Source organism: Ricinus communis, chromosome 9 (assembly GCF_019578655.1).
Source record: "Ricinus communis isolate WT05 ecotype wild-type chromosome 9, ASM1957865v1, whole genome shotgun sequence".
Classification (NCBI taxonomy): domain Eukaryota; kingdom Viridiplantae; phylum Streptophyta; class Magnoliopsida; order Malpighiales; family Euphorbiaceae; genus Ricinus; species Ricinus communis.
The window spans coordinates 8,228,379-8,251,215 of NC_063264.1; the positions used below are offsets into that span (position 1 = coordinate 8,228,379).

At 34.2% G+C, this 22,837-nt stretch overlaps 4 protein-coding genes across 6 annotated transcripts; 1 reads left to right on the forward strand and 3 right to left on the reverse strand.

Moving 5' to 3' along the window:
* Window positions 1-1,224: 1,224 nt before the first annotated feature.
* LOC8260805 (protein LHCP TRANSLOCATION DEFECT) lies at window positions 1,225-3,152 on the forward strand. The gene is made up of 2 exons (XM_002522950.4): window positions 1,225-1,609; window positions 2,629-3,152. Exons 1-2 carry the CDS (start codon window positions 1,337-1,339, stop codon window positions 2,881-2,883), a joined length of 528 nt encoding a protein of 175 aa, XP_002522996.1. The 5' UTR covers window positions 1,225-1,336; the 3' UTR covers window positions 2,884-3,152.
* A 2,608-nt stretch (window positions 3,153-5,760) lies between these two features.
* Window positions 5,761-10,740, reverse strand: LOC8260807 (protein MOS2). Of its 2 annotated transcripts, none has more exons than XM_002522952.4 (2): window positions 9,146-10,739; window positions 5,761-6,770 (listed from the first exon to the last, which is right to left on the reverse strand). In XM_002522952.4, exon 1 carries the CDS (start codon window positions 10,619-10,621, stop codon window positions 9,182-9,184), a length of 1,440 nt encoding a protein of 479 aa, XP_002522998.2. In that variant the 5' UTR covers window positions 10,622-10,739; the 3' UTR covers window positions 5,761-6,770; window positions 9,146-9,181. The 2 variants fall into 2 exon arrangements, with proteins under 2 accessions (XP_002522998.2, XP_048235215.1); XM_048379258.1 differs by having other exon boundaries at window positions 6,696-6,889; window positions 9,146-10,740.
* Window positions 10,741-11,299: 559 nt separating this feature from the next.
* On the reverse strand, window positions 11,300-15,999 carry LOC8260808 (chloroplastic lipocalin). Of its 2 annotated transcripts, XM_002522953.4 has the most exons (6): window positions 15,650-15,999; window positions 14,380-14,503; window positions 13,316-13,555; window positions 12,663-12,953; window positions 11,708-12,061; window positions 11,300-11,622 (listed from the first exon to the last, which is right to left on the reverse strand). In XM_002522953.4, exons 1-5 carry the CDS (start codon window positions 15,739-15,741, stop codon window positions 11,783-11,785), a joined length of 1,026 nt encoding a protein of 341 aa, XP_002522999.2. In that variant the 5' UTR covers window positions 15,742-15,999; the 3' UTR covers window positions 11,300-11,622; window positions 11,708-11,782. The 2 variants fall into 2 exon arrangements, with proteins under 2 accessions (XP_002522999.2, XP_015577122.2); XM_015721636.3 differs by lacking the exon at window positions 14,380-14,503 and having other exon boundaries at window positions 15,650-15,998.
* A 481-nt stretch (window positions 16,000-16,480) lies between these two features.
* Window positions 16,481-21,309, reverse strand: LOC8260809. Its single transcript, XM_002522954.4, has 8 exons — window positions 21,056-21,309; window positions 20,633-20,745; window positions 19,891-19,969; window positions 19,565-19,593; window positions 18,699-18,792; window positions 18,276-18,365; window positions 17,983-18,169; window positions 16,481-17,115 (listed from the first exon to the last, which is right to left on the reverse strand). The coding sequence occupies exons 1-8, from the start codon at window positions 21,197-21,199 to the stop codon at window positions 16,667-16,669; spliced, it is 1,185 nt and encodes a 394-aa protein (XP_002523000.2). The 5' UTR covers window positions 21,200-21,309; the 3' UTR covers window positions 16,481-16,666.
* Between the last annotated feature and the right edge of the window lie 1,528 nt (window positions 21,310-22,837).

Genomic DNA, 22,837 nt, shown 5'->3' on the forward strand with positions numbered 1-22,837 from the left:
TTCAGAAAGAGGGAAAGCTTCTTTCTTGGCTATTTTCAGTAGGCTGTTACTCTCTTTTCATGTCTTGATTGTAAAGGGAAGAAAAAAGGAATGGTGTGTGGTTTGGGTTGGTGCATTAACTTGAGTGCATTTTGGGCATGCAGGTAGGCAGTTGCTTTTATATTTATTTTGTTTTTTTATTTTCTAAATTTTGTTTATGGGTTCATGAAAAATATATGATTGACATTATTAGTAGATTACCTGTTGATCTTTTACGTGGCAAATTGATTTCCTCAGTTCTTAGTTCACTGGCCAGTCAAGAAATGAGTAAATGGAAATAAAGAATGCACCTCACAATTGGATTAGCCATTTAAAGTTGGGTGTTAAAAGTGACTGTTGACATTGGATGAATTTCTATATCATAAATTTGTAGCCCATTTCACCTGTGCATTCCCTACCTGCTGCAAAAAATTCCATAATTTCTTTCTTAATTCAATTGAACAGGTTTATCTTTTGGTTTGAATGTGGCACCTAACTTCATCAAGCATGAACTCTGGCTGGCAGCATGAAAAGCTGTCTGTAATCTTTTAATTCTGTTGTGAGATAGATGAGAGTTCTTTTCTGTACCTTTTTCTTTTTCTTTTTGAAAATCCATGTTGTATTAAGAAGAAAAGCCACAAGGCATTCCAAAAGAGAATACCAATTGAGGCCTTGAGGCCCGATGAGTCTTTTTCTGCTCCTGTTTTTCTTTTGAATGTTTGTTTTGGTAGAATTACAAAAATAAAATAAGTTTCATCTGCACATGATTTTGTTTCAATTCATGCAGTACATACTAACTACAGGTAAATTTTTTTTCTTATTTTCAAATTTGTTGTGTTACATTTTGTTAGATCTTTAAATTGCCTTTACTAAGAAGGTTCAATGATTCTTTATCTTCTCAAGCATATTTACTCTTGCAAGTAAACTTGTCATTATACAAATAGGAAGATTCAATAAATAAAATAAGTGAAACTAAACTAATATTTACTCCTTTGGAAAAATAAAATAATTTCCCTTTTTTAAATTTAAAAATAATATACATTTTGAAATGGGCTGATGACTTCCACTTCTGGGCTTTCCATTAATTGGTAAAACACAACACATATAAGATGACTGTAAACACATGATCTGCTTACTGACAAAACAAATGATCTTGAAAATCAATGAATTGATAACAAGGACATGCGACACACCCTATCATTTCCTATGTTACACTTAGGACATGAAACAGAGACAGTGAGTGGATAGGAAGCAAAGTGATAACATCACTGGTTCCATGATTTTTGTTCTTCTTCTTTAGAAAAACAAAACAACAGTAATGGCTTCAATACCATCATCATCATGTACAGCCCATACTCTTCCCATCACTTGCAAACCTCAAAAGACTGCAACTTTCTTGCCTAACTTCAGTACCCCATTTCTGGGTACCAAAAGTAAGGTTTGTTTGGTAAGACCCTGTAGAATTGGACCCTCTAATGGGTCAAGAGTAAAGTGCTGGTTCAAGTTTGGTAAAAATGGTGTTGATGCTGAAGGTGCTGGCATTTATGGTAGCCAATCCCGTGATGACTTTGATAGAGATGATGTTGAGCAGGTAACTTAATTCTCCTCTATTTACTAATATATTTATGTTTTATTTATTAACTTTGTATGTGTGTGTAAAGCTTCATGCTTTGGGTATGGTTTTCAGATTGGGAATTGCTTGTTAGTTGGTTGAATTTTGGGATTGAAATTAGATATATACTTCAATTGTCGCATCACTAACTCATTGTCACCTGCTGGTGGGTTTCTTTTCACTTTTAAATTAAATTGCCTAGATTAAGGGATGTACTTTTGCTGTTATAACTTATTCGACATGAACTTTATCGTTTGAAGTGAGCATCTTGGCTAGAATTTGGTTGACATTGTGTCAATACAATTGGAGTATTGACTAGAACTTGCACAAGATGCTCAATGGCTACTCATATCATGTCCTTGCATTTGAAGGTTTCCAAATATTTTGTTCTTGATATCCAATTTCCCAGCTTTCCTACCATTAAAGAGAAAAAAAGGAGTAGGATGCAGTTAGTACATTACTTAGTAGGACAATTAGAAGCTGGTTTTTCTTTTTATCTTATAAGAAGAATAATTATCAATTATGAGCTTAATAGTTGAAGAGTGACCCGGTAGAGCTATGGCACTCTTTTTTTATCCCAATTACATTTACTACATAGGTTTGCATAATTGATTTTCCTTACCATAACAGTTTTGAAGCTGCTAGCTTCCTGTATTACTGTCAGTCCTTTATGATCCAAAGTCGAATGTCCATGCTCTCTCTTATATTTAGCAATCAAATGGTAATGATCGCACTGAGTTTTACACTAAAATATCTTTAGAAAACACGCATTGCCTCAATTTTCCTGGTAAGGATAATAGAGTACAAATATTTGACAAAGTGGTAATTGATAGGATTCGTACTATTGCGCCCACCCTCCCAGCACATCTTGCACTGGGTGTACCCTTTTATTAAAGCTTAAACTTAAAAGAGCTTCTAAATATGTATATCTTACCTCATTTTATGATTGTGAAATTGCTGTCTTGACTGTCGACTAAAAAACTCTTGTAATGCTGCAGTACTTTAACTACATGGGGATGCTTGCTGTTGAGGGAACATATGATAAGATGGAGGCTCTTCTAAGTCAAGACATTCATCCAGTAGACATCTTATTGATGCTTGCTGCCTCAGAAGGTGACAAGCCAAAAATTGAAGAATTGTTGAGAGCTGGAGCAAGTTACAATGTCAAGGATGCAGATGGCCGGACTGCCCTCGACAGAGCTAATGAAGAAATCAGGGAATTCATCGTTGGCTTTTCAGTTCAGAAGGCATGATTTTGATTGACGTACTTATATTTAGTCTTTTCCATATTGCTGTATTTTTCGCTTTATAGCTATGGCTCCTTAAGGTATAATAGCTATTTCTGTATTAGAGTTCCTGCATCATTTTCTTTAGGGCTGTTGCTCCTTGAGCTATAATATGCAAGTTTTACTTATAATAACAGTGGTTATTACTGATTTCTGACCATAACAAGTTCATGTATCATGTAAGTAATTCTAAAAGGCGAGATTGTGGTCAAATTCTTATGAAAAATTCTTGCCTATTCTCAGTGTATTGACAATCAATTGATGGATGATAGACATAAACTCCGAGTATTTGGCACTTGGATAATAAGAGAGTAAAATATATTTGAAAATTTATAGCTATTTTATAAGTTTCACTAATAGTCGGGTTTAATATAGTCGGAGTGACTAAGAAAAAATTAATTTTTTATTAGCGTTGATTCAAGTGTAACGCTGCCACTACCGCTAGTGGCTACTCAAGGTGCTTTTGTCAACTACATATGACATGAGCTCTCCACAAGCTTAATTCTGATTGATTGATTTAGTTTGAATAAAAGTAATTATTGATGTCTGATTATCAATTATGAAGTTTTTAGATTTGTAGCATTGTAAAGTTGGCAGCCAAAAATAGTAATCTGGGGGGAAATTATTTGATTTACCAAAACTAAAAAATTAAGGATCCAACGTTATAAATTAAATAAAAATACAATTAAATGAGGCGAATTAACTTCATCCATTTTATGAAGGACAAATAAATGGAAATTATCTTTCGTTATTTTTTTACTTTTAAGGGTAGAAATATAATTATTTAAATACTTTGACTTAAATATGGAAAAGAAAAATTACCTTATTATTTTAGTGAAAATTAGAGTGCCAGCAGTAGCAATTTAATCAGTTGTAGCATTTGAAAAGTGCCAAACTCATTGGCATCAAATGCAATTGATAATTGTCTTGCACAGGTCTTAATCATATTTAGAGCCAAATCCAGCAAATAGATAAGCAAGATGACAACAACTTACATAAACATTTAAATTACTTCAATCTAGAGTATAGGATAAGTACTACTCAGTAGTGAAGAGGGTTAAAACAAGGTGATAATGACTCAAGAGGGTTGGTCTAGTTGGCAAGAGAGAGTAGTTCTATTTCTTGTTAATCAGGATTCGAACTTTTGGAAATATTCTGGAAATTTATTTCTGAAAGCACTAAATCAACATGGAGAGAACTTTCTGAAAATATTCTAAAAATTTATTTCTAAAGCACTCGATGAATGCGAATCAGATTAATTATACTTGGTCTGAAACTAAAATTGTAATTCATGAAGCAATTTTAATAAAAAAGATATCAACATCAACCAACAAGTTGAGGTATATTCCGGTTGTTTCGCCCTCTCAGCATGTGCCACGTCAATTAACTTTATCTCCTCAACTTGTCACGTCAGCATCCGTTGTTGGAAATTAGACGTTTGGACTAAATTGATATATTTTTTTGTACTTTTAGTACCATTTTGATTCAAATTAAAATTTTAGTATCAAATTGATATACAGTCCTAAGATTTGGTACCAACTGGGCAATTTACCCAACCAAATATACTATAGTATTAGTCAAATTTTGCATATTTTTATTGATTTTTCCCTTCCATTTTCTACTATGCATGAAATTATGAATAACACAAGATTTATACTTGATTTTGCTTGATTAATTGCCATTTATTTTTATATATCAAAATTCAAAAAAAATAACAACAGAAAAGAATTCAATTAAAACTTTTTTATATTCATGCAAGTTATTATTAATGTAAATCACACACCATAATAGCGATTTCAATTTGTCACATAATTCACACAGACGACTTAGAAAATGCATTATTTGGTGTAGAGTAAATTAGAATATCATGGCCACAATTGTTGAATAGCAATAATGACTGGACTCCATTAAAACTTCTGAAAGTTTGATGCTACTAAGTTGGATCACTATAACAGCAGTGCAGTCGAATGATTATCCAAGGCTGATTTTCTATAGTAAATAGAATTATTCATCAGATTAAACATAAATTAATTTCTAATCATAACTTGCCTTAATCGTTCATAATACGGTTATTGGCTTCTCAAGTAAATATTCTGATATCTATTGAGTAATTCGTATTGATAGGGAAGTAATAATTTTAAAAGAAAAGAATTGCATTTTGTAGCCAAATGGATGGACGGAACTCTCTAGCACACAAATTTTATACTCATTTCTCTCGCTAGAAATCTGCCATCTAAAGAATTATAAAATCACTGTTGAACCATATTCATGAATTGAGAGCTATCCTTCACTTATTAAAGCCCACTTCAGCACCATTTGAGCATTGAAATAGTTTTCCTTTTCTTTGTTTTTGTTTATAAAATCATAACAAAATAATGATTATACATGTTCAATCTAATTACTAGAATAATGATATGAAAGAATCAAACAAAACAATGTCCAGATATAACAATATATTAATCTTTAAAGATCCAAGCCAATGAACAGAGATTAAAAAAGTTTTAAAGACCCTTTAAGATAACATAAAATTGAAGTAAAGTGTTCAATATTTTATTAGCATAATTTAGTTGAAAACTAGAGGACTCAAAGAAGTGTTTTGCCTAAATTGAAGACAGACATCAGATTCTATCCGGGGACCTGTCATTTGTCCAATCCACTTCCAACTTTTTCTTTTTGCTACAAGAGCTCAATAATGCACCCGTATCTTCATTCAACTATATTTGTATGGATATGATGAGTAAGTAATAAAATGAAACCGCCATAAAAGATCATCTTTTGGCTGGTTATGGCAATAAGGAATGTGATCAGACAATAATGTAAAAAAACAAAGAAAAGTACATGACATGAGAAAAAAGAAACCATTTCATTTGGGTTTATAAATTTACGAATAGTATTATGTTCTTCTTCACCGATGATTAATCACTATAATATAGAACAGTGGATGTTAATTTGCATAGTACATCGGCCGAAGCACTGATTTCCTAATAAAACCTAATCTTTCTCTTCCCATCATTTTTAATGCAGTGTGAGATTGCCCATTCGGATGACAAGTTCAATGAACCATGTAAGCGGGCACTTCTAACCAAAGAATTTGAAAAAGATGAGAAACCTCCAGATTGAACTCTAAGCCATTTTTTACCATGTAAAACAGTTTTTCCCAAATAAATTTTCATAGAACTCCATCCCAAGTTACTTTAATATGCCAGAAGATTCCTGGCATCTTCTATCAAACCCAAAAGAACCAGAGACTAGCTCGGTTTACACAGTTGGGTTTTGTGTTTCAATGGGCACAGCAAGACTGTAATTAGTTAATACAGTCTAGTTTCACATTCAGACATCTCAATTTCTGAACTTATGCCTTTCTCACATACAGAAGAGAACCTACATACCTTAACCATTAAGTCCATCTGTGGCCTGGGTTCGACCTCAGCGTAGGATGAAGCTAACACCCCCTGTAACATATTTGTTAAAGTGGCCAGGGATTCCTGGAGCTGATCAGGATGCAAGGAAGATGACAGCTGGATGACAACACCAAATTGTACAATTAAGAATGAATGTTGTATTGTTGATCCGTGTAGAATTACAAAAGCTTGCTACAATGCACATAATTTCACTTTTGGTCTGAAATAAAGCTCCACAAACTTCTTCAAAGAGTTGAGCTCAAGATTAATGTCAGCAAATGTCCAGGATTGTTCCTACCAAGATATTGAAATCACTGCATTTTGCTGAATGCTGGCTGTTAGATATCAGTTCAGAAACGTGTGGACTGTACTCTATTCTGTAAGAATCACACCAAAAGTTCTCCACTGTGTTTCTGTAATTCAGGTCCAGCTGCCAGATGTCCTTGAATATCGCTGAAAAGATGATTTACAACATACTTCAGTAGCTAATCACATTATAATTACATTTTAGGAATGATGGTTGCGTCCACAAGCTCAAATAAGATTTCAAAGTTCCTCGGTGTTGAGAAGTCCTAATGAATCAAAAAATTATTTCTTATTTTAGAAATCGAGAATTCAAGATATTTACCTGTGGGAGTCATCAAAAAAATTACTGAACCACTTAATCCCACAAGCATTAAGATTTAGATAAACCAAAAGTGCATATTTTCATCATTCCAAAACTTTAGCATACCAATTAAGTTATTGGTTGTAAATGGCAGTAGTTAATATTGATGAAGATGGTGCTGCCATTATAGAAATGACCATGTAAAGAAGTTGCATACAATCATCAGAACTACTAGCTCCTAAATCCTTAGCTTAATTGTTAAGGCTCTTACCTTCTAAATCAGTAAATTTGTTCTAGTCACTATGGATATGCTACATTAAAACACCTTTATGTCTTTTTTCTGGCTTGATTATCAAAGTCCCTTGTTGCCCGCAATCGCCAGAACTGTTTGATTCTAAATCTAAGGTTAATTGTTAAAAGAAAAAACATTATGACCTTTTTCACCAGCAAATTTGATCCAGCCTTTGAGTATGACATCAAAACATATTTATGTTTTTATAAACCATAATAGCATGAGCAACCAATCAAAATATTCTCATACACTCTTTCCTTCAAACAAAGGATTAACCAAATAAAAACTTTCATTGCTACTGAACTAAGAAATAAGCTGTCTTAGTAAAGCAATCAGAAATAAGGATCCTTGAGAAAATGCCTAAGAACTAAACAAATTCTAGACTCTTCCATGCAATCTAGAAGAATGTTACAGAAATCAAGAGGGTTAATCAAGAGGGTGGGTTAAGCAATAAATTCAGTTTCCTGCCTTTACTCCCCCATCACTAACGGTCTTGAGAAAAGGAAGAGAGATGATATAGATTGGTTACGAAAGTCGAAATAAGGATCTATCTAAAAACTCACAAGTGTAACTGGCCGATTACCAACTTTACATACACCTACATTCCTCCCCCAAACAACAATCACGGCCCAGAAGAAAGGGGAAAAAAAAAATCCAATTAGACAAACTTCTTGGGGCTTGCATGAGTTAACTTAGCCCTCTGTATTATTTTCGGTGTATTCTCACCCATGCATAACGTTACTATCATTTGTCTTTAATGAAAACTCCCCTAACCACTTCACTAGCAGCTAATACTATTAAATACCAAATTATAGGCTAATGAGTCGCCTCCTACTCCTGTCTAAGTTAATGCTTCCTTTGCAATCTCCTCTAAAAGAAAATCTTCATCCATAGCAATCTTATCGAACGGTTGCTCCCGGAGTGGCCAAATAAGGCTTACGCAAAACTTGTGTCAATGAATCTGCTTCTTTGCCATGGCACCTAAGAACCTAGAGCAAGTTGGTTTCTTGGACTTGGTCAAAATCTACATTGAAGATCCAATTATAGAAGCCCAGCTCCAAACTACTAAATTTGGAAATTAATGAAAGTGAATCTTTCCACATACAATCTTGCATAACAAACTATCATCATTTAAAAACAGCTGACAATGAAAGAAACAAAGAAACAAGGAAAGAACTTCATGCATGCTTTAATTCTCCTTTCAATAAAATGTCTACACCTGTTAATCACTATAATCACACAAAAAAAACAGCTTGAAAGTTTCCAATTTTGTTAAAACTCTGACACCTCAAGATGCATAGTACTCCATTCATATTACTTTCTTCAAGGGAGCACATTTCACAAATAATAAAAAATTTGTCAAAAATCCTTCTAAGACCTATGAGAGTCTAATTCATGATTAGACAAAGAGAACAAGATCCAAGATTTTGCTCTAAATCATGAAATTGAGCAACAAAAAATGCGATTGGCCTGAAATATTCAGGGGGCGCTAACCCTGACAGACACAACAGCTATCCTTAGATGGACTAAGGAGACTGCAAGCTGAAAGCCTAAAATAGTAGCAGACATACATGAAAGTTCGCAAACCTTTTCGATCTTCAACAACTAATTCCTCCAAATATGAAATCTGTCAGTAACAAGTGTAGCACAAGCATGTCTAAAGTACAAGTCACTTATAGCACAATGGAAGTTTCATTCAATGTCCACATTAAGAAACTTTAATAGTCAAAGATGACTTTGCATGGGATCCACAATGATGCCATGTGGGTGTTTCTTCCAATACAATATCTTTATCACAGAAAAGTATACCTAAACTATCAAACAACCAACAATAGCAATAAAAATAATACAAACTTAAATCCCATAAGAATTAAGAAAGAGTGCAGAGACAAAGATCATAGACAATCAAAACAAAGCATTCCAAAGTACCTATTGACAGCAGGAACTGTAGAGACTCCAAGCCCATCAATACCCAATATAGCTGGGATCCCCAACATACTCTGCAATCTGTTCTAGTTTCACATTGAGAAACTCACGAGTGTCAAAATCTTGCACAACCCCAGTTTCACGGTCCAAATCCTTCTCAACCAAATTCCCATACGCCCCCTTATGCTTCCCATAGAGAACAAGCACAGGACCCCCACGACGTGGCAATGCAGTCTCAAGGAGGTCTTGATCTACACCTTGTACTAACTCCTTAGTCTCATCCATGGATATATCACATACATATGGACCCACCACATCCACCACCTCCCCTTTCTTCAAATAAAATCTACCCCCTTTCAAATCTTTACTAATAACCCTAACCCGTATATGATCCCTAAGCCACCGCATTTTCTCATCTTTCACCTGACCACCATCTCTCCTCACACTTTCTCTTCTTTCTTTACTTAATTCGGTAACACCCTTTCCATTATCCCTATCTTTAGATTTCTTATCTTCTAACTGTAAAGCTTTCAACTTCCTCAAACACTTGTCTTCCTCTTTAGAACCCAAATCAGCAATATCAGAAACACGCAGTTTCACCTCATCATTACTTTCTGCAATCTTCAAAATAACCCAATCAGCATTTAATCTCTCAAGAATTCTACCTTTTAAACCATAAATCTCTCTTCCGCCTGCAATCACTCTTACATCTTTACCAACAAAAAAGCCATCGCCATTATTAATTCCATCTCTCTCCCTTTTCCTCTCTTTTTGCCCGTTGTCTATATGCTTAACATTATTAATATTACTAACACTGTTAAAATCATTTTGCACGGTGTCTCTATTCTTAACATTATTACTACTAACAACACTAGCAACAAAGCCTAAACCTTCCTTATCAGTTCTTTTAGTATACTGTTTGACTTTAACATCTTCTTTAGCATTTCTACCAATACCTCTCCCTTCACGCCAACCATATCCAGCCAACAAAGCCGCACCAAATCCTTCAACCGGCACGTCCTTAAACTCATCAAACCCTCGATCCTCCGGTAACCTTTCTAAATCATACCTCAACTTCTCCAACATTATATTCTCCGTACTCTCCGGTTTCTTCTGCTGCTGGGATTTACCTCCATCATCCTCACCGGCGGCGCGGACATTGAGGCCGTAGGACATGCTCTTATCATCGCCGTCGTCAGCGTCGGTGGCGATCTCAAAACGTAAGGCGTCGGGGTCGGTGGATTGGAGAGATGGAAGGAGAGCGAGGTTCTTCATTTTCTTGTGAGGGCGCCATTCGTTTTCCTTAGGAGGAATAATGATGCGATTTTGTTTGGTTAGGGTTTTCGAAGGATCGAATTCGGTTACGAATTGCTTATCAGTTCCATTAGTTTGGGTTTCGGCATCGACTGAAGCTGAAAATTTAGGTTTAGAAGTAGATTTTGATGATGATTTTGCGTGAATTGAAAACGAGAGTTTCATAATTGTATTTTTCTTCTTTCTTTTTTGGTTTTCTTCGATGTAGAAAGAGCTTCAATATATTTGTTGCCTGCGTTGAATTGGAATTTGGAAGGGAAAAGAAAATAGATAATTGGGCCTAGTCTTTGTGCCTATCATTAGTCTATCTACATAAAACACATTTTGTTTTAGGCCGAGGTATTTTTCTTTTGAATTTCTTTTAAAATAAAATTAATAAAAAATATATTTTTTTATTTTTAAATATCGGTGTGATTGTTTTTTTAGTTATTTTTTAATTTATTTCTTATTTTATCAAAAAAAAACTAAAGGAAAAAAGAAAAAACCAATACCGTATTTGTTAACAAAAATAAAAAAATATTTTTTATATTTTTCTACAGTAAAAATGAAACAAATTTACACTGTATTTTCTATAAAAAAATTAAAAAATATGAACATTTTTGTTTTTTTTTCAAAGAAAAGATGATAATTTTATTATTTTATATTTAATAAAGAATTGAAAATAATCTCTATATAAAAAAGAATGATGATGTGATTTGCCTCTATGTGATAATTTTTTTTCTTCCTGTAAGTAATATTATAAGCATTTTAATATTAAATTGACTAACACTTTTGAAAAACGAGCCACATTTAAAAATACTTTTTATTAATAATGTGCACTCCAACTAAATATTTACAATTATGTAGAGAGGAAGACTTAAAATTGCATTATTATTAGGATATGCCTAGGACCTAGGCACTGAAATAAAGCAAGCATTTTGCATTTGCTACATAGCCAAATAAAAATGATCCTAAAAATCATGTTTCCAGAAGTAGAAAGTTGAATTAGACTTTAAAGCAATGTCCCTTCCACAATGAGTTCATATTAATTAAGAAGCACAAGCAAAAGAACACATTGCTAAAATGCATGGGCGACTGATTCTGCATTCCAGCTTTGCATGGTCATAAGAACATGAGCATTATAGTCCATTTTCCCCCAATTACAGGGTGCGACTTGTGCCTAAAATCTGAAAAAACGAGATAATTTGCTGCATTAGAAAGAAAGCATTATTTGCTAAAGACAATTACTAGTGTTAATAAAGAATTGCGTACCTGTTGCTATATATATATATATATATATGCATATACAAACACAAAAGCTGACAGTAATGTACACAAGATCACTTTCTATTTGAAGTACAGCTCCAAAAGCTTCTTGAAAGTGTCGAACACACTAGTAAAGGGGTTAAATTCAATAGGTGCCTTCAGCTCTAGGTCTGGGAATTGGTTGGTTAGAGCCTGTTGCATCCCGGACATGGACATCATTGCAGCAAGCTTGCTGTTAGACATCACTTCACAGTCTTGTGGGGTGTCCTTAATTTTGCTTGGGTCGTATCCAAAGTTCGCCAAGTAAGCTTTGTACTTCTCTATGAATTCAGGTCCTGGGTCAGGCCTCCTTGAGTATATCTGAAACGTTTTATCAGAAACACATCAGATTCTAGGCACACAGCTTTCACTCACCCCTGACCTCAAATGATGATGAGTATAAATATACTACTTAAGAGTTTCATAAAGTTTAAAAGGATATCAGCAACAATCTGAATCAAAGTAAATTGATTCAAGTAGCTATAAGTTTTAGCCGATATGCAGTACCGATCCAAGTAAGTAAAGCAGGAATATTTATATACACCAACAAGCAAATAGCTTTCCGGTTGTCTGCTAGCCTGTGTAATATCCCCCAGGGGCTTCTCTTCTTTTCTTCTAGCATCTCCTGTAGCGGAGAAGCATTTCCCTTTGCTTTGAATCATTTTAGCATTTCACTATGAAGGATACAGAATAGAAACTTCTACTCGCAATAGCAACGGACAAAATTCAACCATCAAGGCTACGTGCGCCTAAATCTTCAATCAAATAGTTAATCTAATTGACTTCTTCACTAACAAAACAGATTCAGTTCGAATGACTAAAGGAAATAAGAGATTGCTTGTTATACTTTGTTTAGCTGAATATATTTATGCTTCATTAACTGTATTAACTTTGCTAGCCAGTTTCCTCAAAAGCTAATTACCTGGATAAAACTTTTGTCCTTTGCTCCAGATACAAGAGAAAAGTTATCATAGTCAGTAGCAATCACGTCATAAGGCTCCTTGGGGATAAACGGTAATGTTGGAAACCTAAGGTAACACTTCTCTTTAATCATTTCTTGCTTTTCAAGCTCAGTCTCTTTCTTCTCCAAATCTTCCTCTGACAAACACTGAACTCTGCCCCTTATACCAGTAATATAGCCATCAGGGCTTCCATGCACACAAAAGGTGTCTACTTGAATAGCTGGTGTCTGCATATCATATGTATACACGCCCTGCAAGTTATAAATTAATGCAAGTCATGTGATTGAACACATAAAGTTTTTGAGTGACAAAATATAGATTAAATAAAGATGAGAAACAACCATGTTTCAGACTGACAGAATTATTGTTTCATATTCTCTGCAGAAGACCAACCTGTGAAGTGCGAATAGTTGTCCAGCCTAATGTATGTAAAGCACTTACAGGAAAAACGAGATATTCTCACATTGAATATCACACAGCTTGAGAACTTTGACGCCAGAATAATAAATTATGTGAAAGTTGCAAAATAAGGTTTCCATATGGCAATTGAAGCAGTTCTAAAGAATAAATATCTTCATTGCTACTAAATACCAGAAACATTCTTGGCATTTACCTGGGTACAATGACAATCTTCTTGACCTTGTCCAGCAAATCCACGTTTGAGAGAAGCTACTTCAAACCACCTTCCAGAATATCTCACCGGGTCAAAATCCTTAGCTGTCATACCTCTCATCCTCATTACATTTCCACTTTTATCGTCAGACCTAACTTCAAGTGGAAGAGTTACTTTATTGTCTACCGCACTTGCAAGCTGACATATGTTGTGGGAATGAGATACATCTAGTGCAACAACCTGCGGAAAAAACGAGTGCTTCTCTCATAGAGGTTTCAAGCTTATCATCAAAATAATTATGCACAGTGCACTGAATCTCTGATAAATGGGCTTGAATTAAACTCATTCCCAAAAGCTAGAGTGTCTAATCCACTTATATACACTATAAGTGCCCAGTAACCAAGCGATGTGGGATAAATACAACTTCTAATCCTCCCTTATGCTGGTCCAAACCCACCATCGCAGACAAAAGGCCGGCTCTGATACCATGATAAATGGGCTTGGGTAGAACTCATTCCCAAAAGCTAGCTCAAAGGAAGAGGGTGCCCAGTTCATTTATATACACTATAACAGCTCAATAACTAAGCGATATGGGATAAATACAACTTCTAACAATCTCAATCCAATGAAGCCACATGAGAATGGAAATCTAATGATTGCTTATTATATTTTTGTGGAATGCTATCTCAGGTCTGCCTAGGGAGAAGAGTAATGTACTTGTGAAAGCTGGCATGAATCAAAATTTGGGCAAGAAAAGAAGCAAAAGGTCGGCGGGATACTGAAACTTCTATGTAAGAGCCTGAAACATAAACTTGTTTTCTTTACAGACTTCTGAGCTCTTGAGAAAGAGTAAAGATTCAAACAGATGCTAAACTATCTTACAACCTGGTTAATTAGAGGTTGACATTTCTCTTATCATCTTGTGTAAGTCTGCAAGTACCTATGCCCTGCAAATGAAATGGCTCCCTACCATGTAAAACTTATAGGTTCCCTATTATGACTGCAAAACATTATCGACGCAAAGGTCACAGCATAAGGTACCATAAGAAAAATAGCTGACCAACCTTATTTGTTTGGGAGAGAAATATTAATGAGGCAGCTAGTCCAGATAGCAGACGTCTAACCACACCCTTACTTGATACAGGGTTCTCAAGCGAGCATTTTAACACAACTTTTCCAGCCGCTCCCCTATAGAAGAAACATAGAACCTGAGATATTAGGAATTACATATAGGCAACCAATGATTTCTAATTGGAATTACATGAAAGTGAATCAATGAATTCAAGCTTTCCTCGAGTCTGAATGTTTTGCAGTATTGGAAGTAGATAATATAGTGGCACTATTCATAGGCTGAGTCTTCTAAAATAAAAACCTTAAGCAGTTGACTAGGAATATGAAATGGGGAGCATCCACTGACATTCTTATTATAAACAAGCTAACAGCTAAGCTAAAGGACGAAGTAAACCTTGAAGCTTGACCCGGAGAAGAATATAAAGACGATCTAACATTGTAGAATGAGCCACTATCAAAATTTTCAGCAAAACCAGCCACAGAAACAATAGCTTTGACCTTGGAATATGACCCCAATAGCATGTCTTACAGAGCTGACACAATAATCATTAAGGCCAAGGCACCACTCAAGGACAAATGCAGGTAATCATTCATTTGGGAAAATTAATTAGCTGAAGTGACGAAGGAAGTATAGCAACAATTTCCAAGGAAATCTATGCACGTTTGTTTGCAATTCAGAATTCAGAGTGTTGAGAGAATTGGAAAAATTGGCCAGCCCCTTTTTAGCAGGCACTTCCTTAGGTTGAAGATTCTGTAGTTCAGCCATCAAAGACTTGAAAAGCATAATTCTTTTTTCCTCCACTATCTTTCCACAAGCCTTGCTTTGTACCAAAATACAGTCTTGCTCCCCCTTCAAAGTAGCTACCTCAGCCAACAACTCTCAAATTCCTCTATGCAAAGTCTCCTTGAAATGAAATTCCTGGTTGATAATTATATTCTTCGTTTTCCTTAAAAATATGATAATGTGATGGTAATTAAGGATTCATTCACATTGCACTTTGTATAATCTCATCCATACAAAGATCATTGCCTAATAATATTGCCCTTGAACAGTTGCATTCAAACAAATAAAATACACAAAAGTTTATCAAAAGAAAGCCGTCCACCCGTACATAATTTGTTCAAATTATTTGCTCACATTCTCTCAGCAACCAAACATTAGCAACTTAAACAAAACTCCAGAAATCTATCCATGTACACACAAAAATAGATGAATAAATAAATAAACATCTTTCTTAAGAAAGCGTGTATAAAATATTGAACCTGGGGATCAATGGAGGCGGAGAAGATGAGCAACATTGAAGTAACGGTGGAGATGATGTTTGATGATTCATGAAATTTATAGCAGTTAGCATTTCCTTTTTATTTATTTATTTATTTTGGATAATGAATTTTTTGCTCCTGTATGTATCCCTTTAGCTTCTCTGCTTCTTTTTGCTTTTTCAGGGGTACAGCGACACTTAGCGATCACTCATTACTCAGTGATTCGCCAATCACTGGAGCCTGTCGTGAAGAAGCCTACTTCAAAGGTTCAAATATCACTTTAAGCGATGCCGTTTCGGCTTGACTTCTTCGATTACTCCAGCAGTGGTCCAGCGGATACAGTTGACCTCTGTCACAAATTTCTTTTAGTTATAGTCTTTTATTTATTTTGTATAACTTTTTAGTTAAGAATTTCAAATTAAAAATTATCACGAAATCTCAAATTAATCTTGACCAACTATTGTTCATACTCAGCAATTAATTATAGAAAGAGATTGAATTATATTCGTGAGATATAGTTGAAATATTAATTAGTCTTTAACAAGGTTAATAAAATTGTTAGTGAGAGGTGAAATAAACGTTGATTTATATATAAAACTATTAATGGAAAGTGTATTTCTCCAAATATTTAGTGAATTCATATATCTTAAAAACCATAAAACACCATTCTCTTCTCCAATCAAGAATTTCGGACTTAAATAGAAAATGAGCAAAGTTTTTTATCTGTTGAAGATAATTTTTTTCTTTTATAAGCTTGGATGATTGCAGCTACATGCTCAGCGTACGGTTTTATCAATAGAAACAACGAATAATAATTTCATGCAAGTCATCTGAATATGTACAAGTTGATGAAATTTAATTTCCACATAAAAAATGAGTTCTGAAGCAAAACTTGGCATTTCTCAAGTGAACAGAAAAGCCACAGCTTTTTAGTTTACATTGTGTATAGCACTTCTGATAATACCTATACTAATTCATCAATCAAAGGAGTTGCTTATAAAGATGTTCCAGAAAAAATCAGAACAGGCTTTCTTTGAGGTTTCCACCAGTGAGCAAATCGAAGAACGAATTCTGTCTTTTGCTACTGTCCTCTTTTGCTTGCTCAGAATGAAGATCTGTTATATTTGAGGTTGAAGTAGCAGGTCTTTTAACTGATACGAATGCTGCTGTAGATGGTGCAGGCCTTTTTACTGAGACAAATGCCACTGACCTTGCACTGAGATTTGGTGACGGATGTTTTCTTGGAGATAAACTAGAGGTTGCCGGCGAGCCACTTTCTGGCAGAAGTTTTGCGTCTGGAGTTCCCACATCGACTGGCTTATCATCCAGTTCGATTCCACATTCTTCTTCCTTCCTTTTCCCACTCTCAGTAGGACCAGCAAACAAATCCTTCTCATCTTCCTTGATATGAGTAGAACCTTTGGCAGTGTTATCCTCATTCATGTTCTTAGAGTTGGAATCATCTTCTGCAAGAGACAATAGCATGAGTGAATAGAGAACCAAAATAGTAATTCGGTAAAAATTTTATGGAGAGGAAAGAAAAGAATAAGAATGAAGTATAAAGTTAGTTGACATTACTCTGAAGCAGTGTCAAGATGATGCTAAGACACATGAAGAAAGAGTAAATTCACGTTCTATCTAGGTTCCGCTCTTACGTATGCCCCACTTCACATAGAAGAGGTGAGTGATCAAGATAGTTCTAGAATCCCTTATAGCAGTTTACAAACTATAACTTGGGAAATTGCAACCAGTTGGCAAACAGCAATCCCCAGGTAAACAACATGGTAATTTCTCAAGGAACTGTAGTCCCCAACCCCAACTTGTATGACCCTTCACACCAAAGGTTTGAACAGTTAAATTGGCCAGGGTCGCACTAAATCCTGTGGAATTTCATCCTAAGGGCTCCTACTTGTTAGATTCAGATCCATAAGCATCACCATTAATGCCTACCTGTATTGTTGTAAATGTACTAAGAAAAGCAACTAGAAGACAAAATCCCAGCTAGCTGCATAGTCTTTTTGAAATTGCTTGCCGCATAGGCAGATACGGCACTGTAAGTTTATCATTCTGGGCAGCATATTAGTCCCCTTGATATGGTTACAGAAAACAAAGCCTTAGATGACAAAATTAAAGTGACTGCAGCTATAGGATAATTGTGCAAAGAAGCATTTTATAAATCACGGCCAAGACTGTCTTTCCCAACAGAATAACAAAACTGAAAAGAAAAGGAGAGAACTTGTAAGGTGAATTTGTTTTCGCTTTTTCTGGGCATGCATGTTCATGGGACGTTGGGGGGAGAATCTATAAGAGGAAACTTCTTCAGATATTCTCACCTCCAAGAAAAGACTTGATACTCATATACTGTAGAGCTGATCTTTCACAAGAAGCATCTCCAAGATCTCCACCTTGAGCCTTTAAATCACCTTTATGTGTTGTTTCAAGCAACAAAAATTTGTCTGTCTTCCATATGCAATCTAAGGTGATAAATTCCTTATTTGTTGGATAATACTCCCTAAAAACCTGCATCAATTTTAAAGTAAAAGGGAAAGAAACCGAGATTTAGGCAAAAGGATACTGGAAAAATCTTCTGACAGGAGGATTCTAAAACATACAATGTCTGACCAACCTCAAGTCCTTCCTGAGTGATTTTTACTGATTGCTTCTTTTGGGAGAGAGAAGAGACCATATTGAATGCTGAAACAACATCAACTAATATCTGTAGAAGAAAACCAAAATGGATGTTTCAATCAGAAGAAGCAACATGCATTTTATACTCACAGCAATTGTCTAGAACCCAATGCACTTATCTGAAAAATAACAACTCCCAAGAAAACACACATTCCCATTTGTACATGCTTTTAATTATCTGTCCTATATACCAATCATTCAACTTTATGCCATCCATTGTTCTGGTGGATTACTTTCTAAATGTGATAGCAACATCCTATCCATATTCATGTGAGCTTTATCCTTTCTACATACTATCAGTATTTTTTTACCATAACTTTGTTTGCACCACAATAAATAGTTCTGGAAAATAAGGACTTACTTGCTGAACTAATACTCGAAGGCGTGCAAGCAGAGCCAAAACTGTCAGAGAAAATCCCATAAAAAATGAACGTGCGAGCAAAGTAGATACCTCACTAATGAATGGTCAAGGGAAACATCCACGTGAAAGTGAAGAAACAATGCATCCTACACTTCTTTGAACAGTCTCAAGGTAAATGGAGCTCATCAAGCAACAAAAACAAACAGAAGCCAATAAAACTAGAAATATAGAACTCACAGCTTCTTCAAAATTTAATAAAGACAAAAAGAAAAAAAAAAGATTTTAGAACCTTAAATTACAGAGAAGAAACAGAACGCAGAAAGACAGAATTTCTACCAAATAACAATGTAAGGCTTTCTGAATACTTCACTATAGAGAGTTTGACAAATGAAATCATTGGGAGCGCCAGGGAGGGCGATTAGGCAGAAAAGGGTGTGCTTCAAAGTTCAGAGGAATATTTCTACTGACAATACCTGAATCCAATCATATGTCGCTGAATTTCTTTTTTTCCTTTTATGGGGGTGGGGAGGATGGGATGCCAATCCAGTGAGAAATTTTTTTCTGTAAATGACATCATAATAACATGGAATCATATAAAACTTTCTCCTCTGAGATTTTATGTAAAATAAGCAAACAAATACTACTAAAAAACTGAACTACACAAATAAACAAATGCAGAAAATACAATGCCCTAGCCATGAGACAAAGTCAGAAACAGTTAGGACAGCACACTAAATTTTATGTTAACAATTACTTGAATCATTAATTATGAGAAATGTTCCATAAATATATGCAGATCAAAGAGGCACTGACAGAAATATGCTGTTGCAAATAAACCCAAAAAATTATCCTATTAAGAAGGATACATAGCTGCCTTCAGCATTGGCTCAACCATCTGCAACAACAAAATATAAGGAAAAATTTAGTTTAAGCATCATCTACATGTGATTGATTGCTGTAGTATTCTTCAACAAAATCTTCCTAGTCTAAACAGGCTGTCATCCACAACTGATCATATGTAACCTTAATTAGTGAAACTTGTGAAACAAAAAGATGAAGTCGCAGCAGATTGAATCCATCATTCGTTTTATAAAGTCATCAAAGATGGAAAAAGTAAGTAACAACCACAGCAAAAGTAAAGATACCCAAAAAAAAGGATGTGGAACCACAAGAAGAAGAAAGGAAAATGAACCTGTGATAGTAAGCGTGCAGCTCCGAGGAGTCGCTCCATAAAATTAGGTACTCCATGGTCACATTTTCTCCATTTTAAACTGTGACAAATAAATTATAAAAAATTTCAAAAATTGTATCCATAATTGAGAAAAATTGAAGAAGATGAGCATCCCTGAGTTCCAAGATTATCCACCGGTATTTTCTAACTCCAGCAAAGCATGCAAAATCACACAGCTTTTTCTCTAATTTGAAGACAATGCACATGCCCCTTTACATCAAAACAGATAGCGAGGACCTCTATAAGTATGCATTATGGGCATATTGGTCCATATGCATATGCTAAATCAATTGGAGTTCATGATTAGAAAAAAGAAGAACCTTTGCTGTTAGCAAGTATAAATTAGGTACTGAATGGTCTATTACCATTACCATCATTGAGAAAAATGATTAAATGTCCTAACTTGATTCCAAAAACAATTTGCGTCCAGAATAGTTCGGTGACTCTCACCATCATTCAGGAAAGCACCATATGCATTTGCATTAAACATAATGAGGGTAAATGGAATCAAGTCTTCTTCATGAAACATTGTCAATCTAAAGAAAAGCAACAGCTTAACTAAGATCTCCATCTTAGGCCAGTTCTTTTATAAGTTACCCTATTGACATTGATGTGCTACATATTGCATCATAATTGACTTTGTTTAATGAATTTGTGTACAGGAATCAAACAGATATTTGAAAAAAAATATATATATATATACCTTTCTAAAAGATGCACCTTTTGCTTGGGTTTCTTTCCAGTGATAACATGAAAGCAGGAACCAAGTAACTCCTCCAACTTAGCTGATTGCAAAAGCCTCAAATCCCTCCTCACCTAGCATCCCAATCCAAACATATAAACTCAGAATATAAATACACAACATAAACATCAAAACAACACAAATCAATCTCTTTTTGCAAGCTGCAAAATGCACTAAGAGGAAGATACAAAAATTTGCATTTGGCCCAGTAATAGTTACTTTGTAGCCAACTCCTTTAACAATTTCAATAATTCCACATACAAATAGATTATTGCATAAAATAGCAAAAAGTAATCTTCTTTCTCAAAAACCACTAAAACCCCGAAATCATCGACACCATAAGAACACCAAACTACCAAAAAAAAAAAAGTAAAAATTCAGTACCTTCAGGAGATACTGAAAATAAGAGCTTCTTCTGTGCTGATTCTTGTTTTTGTACACAATTCTTTCAAATATACCACACTCTACTTTAAGCTGCTCCAAAAACGACTCCAATCTCTCTTCCAGACTTTCAATTTCAGTACCCATTCTTCAATTTGTCGAATTCGTTTATCAATTAAAACACAGAACTGAACTTTCTATTGATTGGGCGGGTAATTAGGGTTTAGGGTTTTACAGATGAGTAAATATTTAGATGCCGTTATTTGAATACCGTTAAATTCTTCGTTTAGTAAGAGTCAGCCACGTGGCAACAGCAAAATAAATCAGAAATGAATGTTATATATTTTGACACTTCCTTGTTATTTTTCTCTAAATGTTCGTATTTTATTATTTAAAAATATATTAACTATTTATTAATTTAATAAACAAGATTCTAGAATAAATTTATGGGCTGTGGCCATTTTTTTTATTTAAGTGAAGAGTAAAATCCTTTTTTTTAGTATAATATAGCATGTGAATTGATTAATTATTCTTTTTATTTAGTCAAAAGCTTAATGTGTCTAAGTTAATACTTATAAGTACATAAAACATTCTTATAGTAAGGGAAAGTTCATCATGGGTCGAATTCTCAATGAATTATATAAGGCAATTTATTATAAAGATTAATTATCGATACAAAATAATAAAATTAAATCTAAACATTTTAAATCAGTATTTTGAGAGAATAATATTCATAAAGTAAAGTAACTAAATAATAAATAAATATGCAATGCAAATACAAATGTTTGTGATTTAAAAATATATGCTAAAAATAGTATTTAGCTTAGTCATTTACTTAGTAATCTTCTTATTTACTTTAAGCCTAAATTTTATAAATGAGATGGTGATGTGTTTTTTCCTTTAGCCATTCAAACTAATGATGCAACTAAAGTTTCTTATACCTAGATAGATTGAAGCAAAGTTGGTGTCTTAATATATTCAACCTAAATATATTCATAATAATTACTATTGCTAAATTAATATAATGGTTAACTAACAATAATAACTGAAACTAATAAAGATATAAAGATAAATAAATCATTCATTAAATAAATAAACGATAAGGTTTATATAAAAATAAAAAGATTAAGCTAAACACTTATAAAAACTAGCCTAACATATTTAATCCAATAATTATGGTATTAAATAGAAAGACATAAAACAATAAAGTAAATGCTCCCTCTAAATTAAGAATTTCTTCAAGTAGAAACATGATTGGTCCTCACTCCCCACTCCTTAAAAAGCTAGTTAGATCTTAAAAAGAGTAATGAAACTAAACTAAAGTGTTTATGGAAGAACTGTAAAGAATATAACGGTGTACAGATGCATAAAGCAGATAGGAGAGAGCTCTCCTCCTCTAAAAATTAGATTTGCAGAGATATATACAGAGAAGAGTCTCCCTCTAAGTAAGTCTCCCTAAAGATAAGTATACCAATATAAGTCTATTTGATAGATAAGACTTTAAGTTTTTTTATCTCCACCAAGTACTATCACATAAATAACTCTTAATATAAATCTTAATAATTACACAAAATGACTAAAATGCCCTGTAATTTTCAGCTAGCACAGTAAATAGCATATCTATGTGTCTTAATCTTGAGTCTTGACACAAACATATCTAATTAAACTCATTTTTGAGTATTTTTTGCCATATCTTTCTGTCTTGGCTAATATTACTTGAAAATAAATAATTAAGCTTAAATGAGATATAAATACTTATTTTCACCATATTATATATAGAAAACA

Excerpts from the sequence above, each read along its gene's own strand:
- LOC8260809 (XM_002522954.4), bottom strand. The coding sequence starts at position 21,199 with ATGGGTACTGAAATTGAAAGTCTGGAAGAGAGATTGGAGTCGTTTTTG. Across the intron at positions 19,970-20,632 it reads AAGGTGCATCTTTTAGAAAG|TTTAAAATGGAGAAAATGTG; the intron begins GTATATATATAT and ends TATTTGTCACAG. Across the intron at positions 18,170-18,275 it reads TCACTCAGGAAGGACTTGAG|GTTTTTAGGGAGTATTATCC; the intron begins GTTGGTCAGACA and ends AAATTGATGCAG.
- LOC8260807 (XM_002522952.4), bottom strand. The coding sequence starts at position 10,621 with ATGAAACTCTCGTTTTCAATTCACGCAAAATCATCATCAAAATCTACT.
- LOC8260808 (XM_002522953.4), bottom strand. The coding sequence starts at position 15,741 with ATGCTAACTGCTATAAATTTCATGAATCATCAAACATCATCTCCACCG. Across the intron at positions 13,556-14,379 it reads TTCTCTCCCAAACAAATAAG|GTTGTTGCACTAGATGTATC; the intron begins GTTGGTCAGCTA and ends TTTTTTCCGCAG. Across the intron at positions 12,062-12,662 it reads AGGACAAAAGTTTTATCCAG|ATATACTCAAGGAGGCCTGA; the intron begins GTAATTAGCTTT and ends AAAACGTTTCAG.
- LOC8260805 (XM_002522950.4), top strand. The coding sequence starts at position 1,337 with ATGGCTTCAATACCATCATCATCATGTACAGCCCATACTCTTCCCATC. Across the intron at positions 1,610-2,628 it reads ATAGAGATGATGTTGAGCAG|TACTTTAACTACATGGGGAT; the intron begins GTAACTTAATTC and ends GTAATGCTGCAG.